The 11,209-nt window shown below is 50.9% G+C and overlaps 1 protein-coding gene across 1 annotated transcript in view; it reads left to right on the top strand.

The window, feature by feature from the left end:
- The window catches only part of Col27a1 (collagen, type XXVII, alpha 1), a 114,098-nt gene extending 103,096 nt beyond the window's left edge, over positions 1 to 11,002 (top strand). Inside the window, exons 44-56 of the mRNA XM_013030114.1 lie at positions 34 to 141; positions 2,425 to 2,478; positions 2,990 to 3,052; positions 3,381 to 3,434; positions 3,556 to 3,591; positions 3,692 to 3,709; positions 3,932 to 3,967; positions 4,268 to 4,294; positions 5,991 to 6,056; positions 7,142 to 7,310; positions 7,704 to 7,813; positions 8,268 to 8,486; positions 9,212 to 11,002. Of these exons, the coding sequence (XP_012885568.1) occupies positions 34 to 141; positions 2,425 to 2,478; positions 2,990 to 3,052; positions 3,381 to 3,434; positions 3,556 to 3,591; positions 3,692 to 3,709; positions 3,932 to 3,967; positions 4,268 to 4,294; positions 5,991 to 6,056; positions 7,142 to 7,310; positions 7,704 to 7,813; positions 8,268 to 8,486; positions 9,212 to 9,358 (1,107 nt within the window). The 3' untranslated portion in view covers positions 9,359 to 11,002. The remainder of the gene's footprint in view (positions 1 to 33; positions 142 to 2,424; positions 2,479 to 2,989; positions 3,053 to 3,380; positions 3,435 to 3,555; positions 3,592 to 3,691; positions 3,710 to 3,931; positions 3,968 to 4,267; positions 4,295 to 5,990; positions 6,057 to 7,141; positions 7,311 to 7,703; positions 7,814 to 8,267; positions 8,487 to 9,211) is intronic.
- The last annotated feature ends 207 nt before the right edge of the window (positions 11,003 to 11,209 follow it).

The raw sequence follows: 11,209 nt of genomic DNA, 5'->3' as shown, positions 1-11,209 counted from the left end.
AACAAGCTGGTAATTTGGGTGTCTTTCTTTAAGGGTGAAAGTGGATTACCTGGACAGCTGGGTCCTCCTGGTAAACGAGGGACAGAGGGCGGAATGGGTCTTCCTGGAAGCCAGGGGGAGCCTGGATCCAAAGGGCAGCCGGTGAGTGAATCCTGGACATACACATGCCCCCACACTCAAGCATACACCCACAGGTACACACAGACACACTGACCAGACCCACCACACACATGCAGATGAACACACAAACAAAACACTCATGTTCATACATGTAAATGCAGACTGAGAAGCCACCTATCTGACAGAGTCGTAAGCCGGCTACTGTTCACCTTCCACTGAGTGGAGTGGTGGGAGGGATGCATTCCTTCAGGACAGGAGAGGACCATGGCCAGAGGACCACAGCCAGAATCCAGACTCTGTGCACTTCTGAATGGTGATCCTGGTCACATTGCCTTCCTCCTTGCTTCTCTCCCAAGGACTCTATGCACCTTTACAACCAGGAAAAAAAAGAATAGGGAACAAAGAACAGAAGGAAAAATAGAAAAAAAAATACTAACTGCCTCAGTTGCTCCAACTTCAAACAGATTTTTAATTTAAATGGTTGAAAAAGCAAAACCCAACTATACACTGCCTCAAGAAATCTACTTTAAATATAAAATGGCAAATAAGATGGAGAGAAGCTATGGAGGAAGATACTCTATGCTAACACTCATCAAAGGAAGCCAGGAAGTGTGCTCAGTATCAGAAAAGAAAGAAGAAGGCAAGTAGGGAAGAAAAGACTATGAACATAAAAAAGAAGATCATTTCATAATGATAAAGATCTTCAAAATATATTAAGCAGAAATTGGTAGAACTACAAGGAGAAACGGGTAACTAGAACTACAGTTGGAGAAGCCAATCCATCTCTGTCAGTCATGGGTGGAAGATCAGTAAGATTACAGAAGACTCAAATACTACCACTACCAATGGGACGGGACCTACCTGATTCTGTAGCACATGGTGTCCCATGTCAGCAGGTGCAGGTACCCTTCACATGCATGGAAAATACATGCCAGGATGGAACAGATTTGGGGCTTTAAAAGACACAGTCTTAATAAACTCTTAAATGATTCAAGTACACAAAGGATCGTAATGAGACAAAAAGATCAAAATCACGGTTTAGAATGTAATGAAAGTCTAAATGACCACAAGTAAAGAAGTTGAAAGGGTGATCGCTATTTTGGATTGAAAGAAAGTAATAACATAGTATGTCAAAATGGATGGATGTCACTCCTGTGTCTGTTTAGGACACAAATCAACAGAATAAAGAAACTAATGAAGATCAGACATTTTTTTCAATCAAAGAAAATGATAAGCAAAAGGAAAGGTTGGTCTCTTTGAGGAGATTAATAGAAACTGATAAACCTCTAACCACCAGGTTTCTTGGTGAAAAAAATGAAAATATATAAATTCCTAATATAGAGATGAGATAGATGGCATCTACCATTAAAGATAATACACATATTGAAAGTATAATAAGCTGTGTGCCCATGGCTCACACCTGTAACCCTAGCTACACAGGAGGCTGAGATCTGAAGATCACAGTTCAAAGCCAGCCCCAGCAGGGAAGTTCATGAAATTCTCATCTCCAGTTAACGAGCAATAAGCCAGAAGTAGAGCTGTGTCACAAGTGGTAGAGTACTAGCCTTGAGCAGAAAAGGCTCAAGAATAGTCCGCAGGCCTTGAGTTCAAACCCCAGGACCAGCACCAAAAGAAAAAAAGGATGCTAGAGCAAGATCAAGTAGAATGTAATAATGGTATCATATTTGAAAATATTAAATAATACTGATAAACTGAAAAAGAAAAGCCACATAGTCAGACAATGCTGGAAAAGCACTTGACAAAGATCCAGTTCCATTTCTGACTTCTAAAAATTCTCACTGGGCATAGTGGTTCATGCCTGTAATCCTTGCTACTCAAGAGGCTGAGATCTGAGGATCATAGTTCAAAGGCAGCCTGGGGAATTAACTACCCCAAATCCAGAAGTAGAGCTGTGGCTCAAAAAGTAGAGTACCAGTCTTGAGCAAAACAAGCTAAGGGACAGCACACAAATCCCAAGTTCAAGATCTAGTACTAGCACAAATTTAAAAAAGAAAAGAAAAGAAACTCAGCAAATGAAGTATAGAAGGAATTTAGCAAAGAACCTGGGTGGAACTCCCACAGAAGTTTAGAAAGCAACACTGTACAATAGCATAAAAAAAAATGCATAGAGATCCACCTGATATTCGGTTCACAATAGCAGAGCTCTGCGCCTACAGAGCAGCCCCGAGGAGTCCCTGAGCTGGGTACTGCCTGCTCGTCCAGCAGAGGGCGCCAATTCCTGTCTGCTCAGCACCCTCTGGGGCCCGGCTCCACTCACCCCTTCTCATCTTCTTCTCCCTGCAGGGCAACTCTGGTGAGATGGGCTTTCCAGGAGTGGCTGGCCTGTTTGGACCCAAGGTACCAACTCCCGGCCCCTCCCTTCCCCCTCCCGCCCCCGTGTTTCTGTGGGGTCCCGTCCATTACCCTCATCCTTTCATTGGTTCATTTCCAAAGTCTTGATGGAGCCCCGGTGTTGGGCCGGCAGCAGGTTGCTCCACACTCCAGCACGCCTGGGCTCCGTGCCCAGCCAGCCCCATGCTTTCCCTGCTCTGCGTCATTGTGTCTCCAAGCCTGTTTCAGACCCAGTAAAATGTAGAGAATAGCAGTTGAGGAGTGTTGAGAAAGCAGGACCAGGGCTGTATACCATCTTGTACCCAGCTGGCACATTTCTGGAGCCCAACTGCTAAACAATTGGGGTTTTTGTTGCTCTTCCTGGGGCCTCGGCTTTTGTTGCTCTTCCTGGGGCCTCGGGTAAGGCCACTCTTGACTGGGAGGATGCAGGTCCACCGGAGCCTAGGTGTAAGGGGGGGCTCCTGGCCTTTGCCCAGTGGTCATCTAGACATAGACAGCACCCCTGTGTTTCCCACAGGGACCCCCTGGAGACATTGGCTTCAAAGGCATCCAAGGCCCTCGTGGGCCTCCCGGCTTGATGGTGAGTCCTCTCCGGTCCCAACAGCGACAGATGCCCGAGGCCCAAGGCAGATGCCTGTCCTCCTCCTCCTCCTTCACTCTCTTTCCACATCACAGTGGCCTCCCCCATGACCTCGCTTGTGCCATCCCTTCCAGCCTGATACCGGTCTCCCTCCTTTCCCCTTCCTTCCCTCATGCTAGTCTTAAAGCCCGGCCCCACACCTGGTCTCACCCTGCATCGGGGGGCTCCCTTCGTTCCCTTGGGAGACTCAGGCACTCTCCACCTCTGTCTCCGTGACTCTGTCCCCCCCAGGCTTGGAGCAAGGACTCACAGCCTCTGTCTCCTTTAGGGAAAGGAAGGCATCATTGGGCCCCTTGGAATCCTGGGACCTTCAGGACTCCCGGTATGTACAAGGAGATAGCTGGGACCCTTGGTCTTCCCAGTTCAGTGTCTCTGTGATGCTGGGCTAGGCTGAGCCTCGGTTTCCCCTCGATTCCCATCTCATGGGCTGTGGTTTGTTGCAGGGTCCGAAGGGTGACAAAGGCAGCAGAGGGGACTGGGTGAGTGGCGGGGCTGCGGGGTGGGACAGTGCTGTGGGTGAGGGAGGGCCCTGCCGTGGATAGGCCCCTGATTCTCGGTCCTCCTTCTGTCTCTCTGCAGGGACTACAAGGCCCACGGGTGAGTGGACCGGGGTGGGAGGGCTGGGTGGGGGAAGGGCTGGGGGACCCCTGGGGTCTCATTCCTGTGGTTTCTGATGTTCTTGGCATGCTTGGAGCCCTTTTGTGCCACCACTGTCCTGGGTCCTAGGCAGCCTGAAGAGAGCCAGGGCGGGCATGGGAGGGAGGGTAGGAGGCCCCGGCTGACCCGGTCTCACGAGTCTCTCCCTCTCTCTCTCTCCAGGGTCCTCCCGGCCCCAGAGGGCAGCCTGGCCCACCGGTAGGTCGACTTCATACTGGGCACTGTGTGCTCTCTGGGGAGAAAGTGACCCCCTATGAATGGGACCCCAGCTTTGCGGGGGGAAGCAGCCTCAGAGGACCCACCTGCTCCTACCAGGCCTCAGACTTTGAAGAGCACAGTCTACTTTTGGGATTGGGGGAGGAGCAGGCAGCTGGGTCTTGGGGGAGCCAAGACCAGCTCGAGAGCGCTGTTCGTGCTCGACAGCCCCTCCAGATTCCTGACACCCCGAGTCGACAGCACCCCACCTCCATCCACACTGACTTCTGTCTTCTTTCACAGGGCCCTCCAGGGCAGACCGTCCTTTTTGTAAGTTGGAGAATATTCTCTTTGGTCTACTTGGGGTGGAAAGGGAGGCCCGGGCAGTAGGAGCAGCAGCTGAGGCTCCTCTGGCCACAGTGACTAAGACTCCAAATGCATTTGGGGTACACATGTCCTTTTGTCCCTAGAGGAGAGGCTGTGGGGAGGAGGCTGGAAGTTGTTTTCTGCTTAGTCCCCACCCAGGGGCTACTATGCAGATCTCTCTGCCTGCAGTTCTGAGACACTCCTTGCTACAATGCAGCTATATGGATGTAGACATAGATACAGATACACTAGTGTACGCTTCGTACAGAAGCAAGGGGGTTGCACCATGGTATTTCTGCCCCCGCACCTGTGTACTTGGATCGCACACTCACCCCTCTTCCTAAGTGGAATTTACCAAGTGCTCACTGAACATCAGACTCCATGATAAGCGCTTCTCTTGTGTGAAGTCCAGTCTTCCACACATCACTTCTTGGCCCATTGTGCAGACCAGACCTGAGACAGAACTGGCCCTGGTGTCGTTAGGAAGTGGCCAGCTAGGATTTGGCCCTGCCCAGTTCTTCCAGAGTCCCTCTCTGGAGCCCAATCCTAGGACAGTTCTGCGTGATCTCAGCAAGCCTGAGGCCAGGCCTCTGCTGAGCCCAACACGGGGTTAGAGATCAAGGGCATGGCATGGGAGACCAGGCCAACGTGAGCCCGAGGAGAAGCCTGCGGACGTGGAGAAGTTATGGCACTGCTGATATCAACAGGACACAAGCAGGCATTGCTTCTAGCAGTCAGACAGCCCTGCAGTGGCAGATGGGGGGCACATTCCTAGCCTCTAACCACAGGGATGGAGTAGCACCCCACTCTCTAGTTGTAACAATCAGGACTGTTTCCAAGTATTGGTAAACATCCTCTGGGGGCATTGTCACCTCCAGGAGAAGAGCTCTGGTCAAGGAGGTCATTCCTCAGAGGGAGGAAGAATTTTCTAGGCAATGGAACAGCCTTCTAACGGTCCAATGGCTGTTACATGCTCTGTCCCTGAGTGCTATGCTTAAGAAGTTAGCCTAAGCCTGGATAGTAAGCTCAGGGCTAGAGCACAAATAAGGGCAGGAGGGGCTCGGGCCTCAGACGAGGTCTGGTAACCATGTTGAGAAATTGGGACTTAATTCTGGGAGCACCAGGGAGCCCCTGAAGCACTAAGAGAAAGAAAGTGGCAGGGTCAGCTGTCGCTTTGTAAGAGGAGGAACGAGTTCTACTCAGGGATTATGTCTTGGCCAAGATCCTGCCATAGAAGAATGAGTAGAAGACTGGGGGCTTGAGCTAAAGTTCATATTTTCTGGATCTGGGAAAATCTGAGGGGCCAAGTTATACATCTAGCTCTTTTCTTTCTTTCTTTCTTTCTTTCTTTCCTTCCTTCCTTTCTTTTCTTGCTTTCTTGCTTGCTTTCTTGCTTTCTTTCAGTCAATCGTGGGCCTTGAACTCAGGGCCTAGGCACTGTCCCTAAGCTTTTTTTGCACAAGGCTAGTGCTCTACCACATTGAGCCACAGCCCAACTTCTGATTTTCTGGTGGTAAATTAGAGATAAGAGTCTCACAAACTTTCCTGCCCAGGCTGGCTTCAAACCATGACTCCCAGATTGCAGCCTCCTGGGTGGCTAGGATTATAGGCATGAGCCACCCACCTGCACCCAGCTCATCTTTTTGTTTTCCCTGTGCAGCAACGAGATGACCTTGGGGCAGCTTTCCAGACGTGGATGGACATGGATGGAGCACTCAGACCAGAGGTACCGCCAGGAGCTCTGCCCACATGGTATTCTTTCCTGGGAGAAATGGACCCTAATGGACACAGGAGGTTGATGCCATCAGACAGCTCTGATGGGGGTTATTTCTGGGACTCAGAACAAATGGGCAGCAGCAGCAAATCCAAAGTCGTCCCAGGTCTTGTGATTCCCCCGGTCCTCTTAGATCTTGGGCTCTGGCTGGCCTGCGTCAGGGAGAGACGGTCACCTGGACCCAGGGCCTGCAGCTGCTCTTCACAATCAACTCACAAGGAGGTCTGGGCCTGTCAGCTCTGCTCCAAGGCTCCAGGCAGAGAGGGGCCTTGTGTACTGTAATCCAGCCCCTGGCAAATCCCCCTTTGCAATCTTGCAGCTTTCCTGCCATGGGGCACTTACTATCCCCAGCTAGATGTCCCACCTGAGCCCTATTTGTTCCCTGACAGTGCAGAAGAAAAGGCAGTGGACAGAGACAGAGGAGAGGGAGACCAGGTTGGGGGGGGGGGCGTGGAGTGAGGGGGAGAGTGTTTCCTTCCATGGCAGAGGCTCAGTGGACAGTCTGGTAATAGAACTCAGCAGAGAAGATTTCTCACACACATCAAGGCTGCCTACCAAGGGGCTCTGCCCTCTTCCTCTCTCATCCATGGCCCTCATGGTGGTCACATATCAGGGTAGGCCACACCAGAGAAGAGAATGCTGAGGATGCTGGAGGAATCCTGGCCAGGCCTTTCAGGGGACATTGCCTGGCTCCCTTAGTGTGGGCCTAAGCAGCCTCGTGGGTGGTTGAGGACCTCCGACCACATGTACAGATACTAGGTCCTGTGCCCAGGTCTCCCAACCACCTCCAGCATGGTTTACTTAGTGCTGGCTTAGCTAGAGTTCTGGTGCTGGGTCATCACATGCCAACCCCGGCGGGTCAGAGACTCCCAAAGCCTCTTCAGCTTTCTGCCCAGAGGGACTCAAGTCTTCCCAACTATGAGCCTAGGGGCTCATGGGTTTCTCCCAGGTGGGAAAGACTTGGGGAAGCAAGAGTCTGGGGTATTGGCCTTCAATAAGGACCAAAAGGGCTAACGGCCACAGCTCTCCTACAACAGGAGTACAGCTATTCCGACCATCTGGTGCTGGACCAAGGAGGGCAGATCTTCAAAACCTTACACTACCTCAGCAACCTCATCCAGAGCATTAAGACGCCCCTGGGTACCAAGGAGAACCCAGCCCGGGTCTGCCGGGACCTCATGGACTGTGAGCAGAAGATGGTGGATGGTAAAGTATCTGTAGGGGCTGAGGAGGGACATCCTTCCCTGGGGGTGATGACAAGTCGGGTGGGCGAATTCCAGCGGGAGTGGGGACAGATCGAGTCTGAGATTTTTCAGTGCTCTTTGGCCAAGTTTGTGTCCTTAGGAAGACAGACACATGGGCCGTCAGTCATTCACCCAGCACATGCCACTGAACCCACCCCAGAGGCCATTAAGAAACAATGGGGAGCAGAGAGGAGAGGTCCCCTTTTTCCTTAAACCATTAACTCACATCCCTCATGGACTTGCTGCCCGTGCCACTCCCAGCTTCAGGCCCGAGTGGGCTCAGCGGGTCACAGATCCAGGCCTATCCACAGAGCCAAGTTTGGGCACCTCCCAGATGCGCACGTTTGCCATGCAGGTACCTACTGGGTAGATCCTAATCTTGGCTGCTCCTCCGACACCATCGAAGTCTCCTGCAATTTCACACATGGTGGACAGACCTGTCTAAAGCCCATCACAGCCTCTAAGGTACCCACCCCTCCCCGTATCATGGCGGATGGGCCCATGCCCAGCCCAGTTCTCTCCCAAGTCCCCCAAAGACCTACCTTCCTCCCACAGGGCCCTCCCTCCTACAGGCTCCATTATCTCCCAACAGCCTGTCCCACTGTTTGCTTCTAGAAGCTTCTGCCCACCCTATAGCCCTCAGGGACTCAGAATGGCTGAGAGCGCTTCCTGGTTTCCTCTCAGCTTGGGCAAGAGCCTTTTCCTGATGTGGTCTCTAGACCCTGCTCAGCCCCAGTGCCAGCCACGTTGGGGAGTGGAACGGGCTACAGTACTGAAGCTCTGGTTCTGGGGCTCAACAGCCGCTTCTTAATGACAAGGCTGTGAGTGCTGCCCACACAGACTCATTCCCTGTCTTCCCAGTGAACAAACATTTAGGTATTCCCCCCATGCGCCCCCCCCCACCTGTGTCTTCCCATAGGTGGAGTTTGCTGTCAGCCGGGTCCAGATGAATTTTTTGCACTTGCTGAGCTCCGAGGTGACCCAACACATCACCATCCACTGCCTTAACCTAACGGTGTGGCAGGAGGGCCCAGGGCACTCCCTGGCCAAGCAGGCCGTGCGCTTTCGGGCCTGGAATGGGCAGATCTTTGAAGCCGGGGGTCAGTTCAGGCCAGAAGTGTCTGTGGATGGCTGCAAGGTAACTGTTAGAGCCCTGGATAGATTGGCCCCTTACTTGGGAAGCTTTGCTTTATGTATGTAAAATTCTAGCTAACAGAAGGAAGGGGGACATTGTCAAAAAAGAAATGTACTCATTCACTATGTACTCAAGCAGTAACCCCTCTTGACATTACTTTTATAATCATAACAGTAAAAGTTAATAATAAAAGAGAGAGAGAAAGAAGAAAGGAAGGAAGGAAGAGAGAGAAGGAAGGAAAGAAAGAAGGAAGGGAGGGAAAGGAAGAAGTCTGCCAGGTGCCCATGGCTCCTGACTGTCACCATAGCTACTTGGGAGGCTGAGATGGCATCTTCATTGGAAGCCAACCCAGGCATACAGATCTGAGGGAGTCATATCCCTATTTTTCTAGCAAAAACCCTCCCAGGGGGTGATATTGCCTAAAAAGAATGATCCTTTTATTATCTTTTTAAAAGAGTCTAGCTAACAACTGAATACTACATTAGCGTGGTGTATGTAATTTTTACCCTCATGTAACGATCTCATTAGAATCGGTTTTCTCAGAAAGTTGTGCTGGACCCTTCTAAGCTGGTGAATAATAACATGGACGCCGTCTTCAGGCGTCATTGCGGCTGTGGAATGCAACATCATTAAAAACTGGCTGGGGGGTGGGAGGTGGCGTGGAGATAATGGCGAAGCATCCACAGAACCTGAGGAGAGCATGCACACTCTTTTTCTTCGACCTGCAGGTCCACGATGGCCGCTGGCACCAGACACACTTCACCTTCAGGACCCAGGACCCCCAGCAGCTACCCATTGTCAGCGTGGACAACCTCCCTCCCGCCTCATCCGGGAAGCAGTATCGCCTCGAAGTTGGACCTGCGTGCTTCCTCTGACCTCTGGGTGCCTCTAGGCCTTCTGGGGAAGGAAAGAGAATAAGAGGCAAGAGCAGGGCCCCTCTGCCTTCTGGGGAGGTTCCAGCTGCAATCTTCTCAATAGGAATGGGTGGGGAGCAGCAGGCCCTGGGCTGGGCTTGGGAACAACTGATCCTCATGTAGCCCCACAAAGAGCCAGCCAGAACAAGTTGAGCTGCAGCCCGTCTGTGCCCCTCCACCTATCTCCCAGCTCCGAAAGCTGTCCCTGCCCTCCCGGCTCCCTCCCCAAAGAGCCCCATGCTGGAGCTGGCTTGAGGGAAGGTGGTAACTTGTCAGCTGGTCTCTGCCAGGGAGCTTTTGATGTGCAATATTAGAAAAGGAGACATGGAAAAGAGAGAGAGAGAGAAAAGAAGTATATATATATATATATATATATATATATATATAGTAAGATATGTTATTTAAACAAACAGAGGTGTTACTATTTTTTTTCACCTGGGAGAGAGATAGGGAAGAGAAGAGCAGTGAGGGGGAGGGGAGAGTTAGGTGGTAAGGGAGGACGCAAGATGGGGCTGGGGTACCCAGGCCAAGTTACCTCCCACTGTGAATTCGCTGGTGCTCACAATCATCTTGTGTAGTATATGTTATTGTGTTTTTAAGGGAAAAAAAACAAAAAGAAGAAAAACTCTATTTAAGATTCTGAAGGTGCTACTATTTTTGCCAGAGACTTTGATAGTGGGCATTCATCTACATCTTTCTTCCTCCTCCAAATGACCAAGATTGGGGAAGTTCTGATTTGCCTAGCATGGCCCATCCACTAAGCAAAGGGGGGAAGGGAGGGATGAAAAGAAGAAAAAGTAAGCAGAATGCACAACAAAACAAAAAGTCTATCTGAAACGGGAAGTCAGAAGTCTAGCGCTCTCCTGTTATCTTATGGACTTTAACATGACTCTCCTTTGATGGAGCATTTAGTCTTCATCTTTGGTCAAGTGGTACCAGAGTGCTGGGCCTGTCCTGGAAGGCCTCGTGACCTACATAGAAGAGAAGCCTTGAAGTTGAAGAATCGAGTTCCAAAAGCAGCAAGAGGTCAGAGCCAGCCTTGGAGGCAGAATGTAAATACTGAACCACATCAGCAGGTCCTGCCTCAGGAACCCCACCCCTGCAAACGCTGTCTACCTTCTTGCCTTCAACCCATGTCATGGCCCATCATGTTCTGCCTGCCCGTGACAATCAGTGTGATCAGAATTGTCGCGTGTCATGGAACAAAGGAAACCTGAGTATGGATTTTTGAAGTTATTTTTTAACTATGGACTTATTTTTCTAGAAGGGGAAAGTGTCTGTGAAAGTCTCTGTGTATTTCTAAGGTTGTGTCTCTTTGGGAATTGGATATTATTTTACTATTTAATGCTTCGCCCTGGCCTGCCCTTCCTACCACCTTTGTGCCCCACCTGCCACCCAGTCTGAGCGCTCTCTAGGAAAGGGCATGTTTGTCCTAGCAGCTTACGCTCATCTCAGCAGTGTCCCTTCAGCTGCCAGTCTTCCCTCAGCCTCCCTCATTCTGGATTCTTCCATGTGCTCGTTTGTTTCTGTCCCTATGTCAGTGTGTTCAAACCCAGTGGGTTCCCTTTCTCTTTTCCCCTTCTGGGTTTTAAATAAATACTTAAAACTGAGGCAAAGGAACGACGTGTGTGGGGTCCCCTGCTTCTTTGTAAAGCTTGCGGGCAGTTTCTGGTAGGGTATGGCAGAGGGAAGATGAGTGGAGGGTATTCAGTTCAAGCCAGGGCAAATATGATGGGGCAATATTCCCTCCAAAACCCCTCCTGCATGCCATAACCGTGGTGAGATTAGAACCCAGGACATCCCACATGCCTA

The sequence above is a fragment of the Dipodomys ordii genome, unplaced genomic scaffold (assembly GCF_000151885.1).
Source record: "Dipodomys ordii isolate 6190 unplaced genomic scaffold, Dord_2.0 Scaffold127, whole genome shotgun sequence".
Classification (NCBI taxonomy): domain Eukaryota; kingdom Metazoa; phylum Chordata; class Mammalia; order Rodentia; family Heteromyidae; genus Dipodomys; species Dipodomys ordii.
Note: the sequence above shows the minus strand (reverse complement) of the source record. Positions and strands in the feature narration are given on the sequence as shown.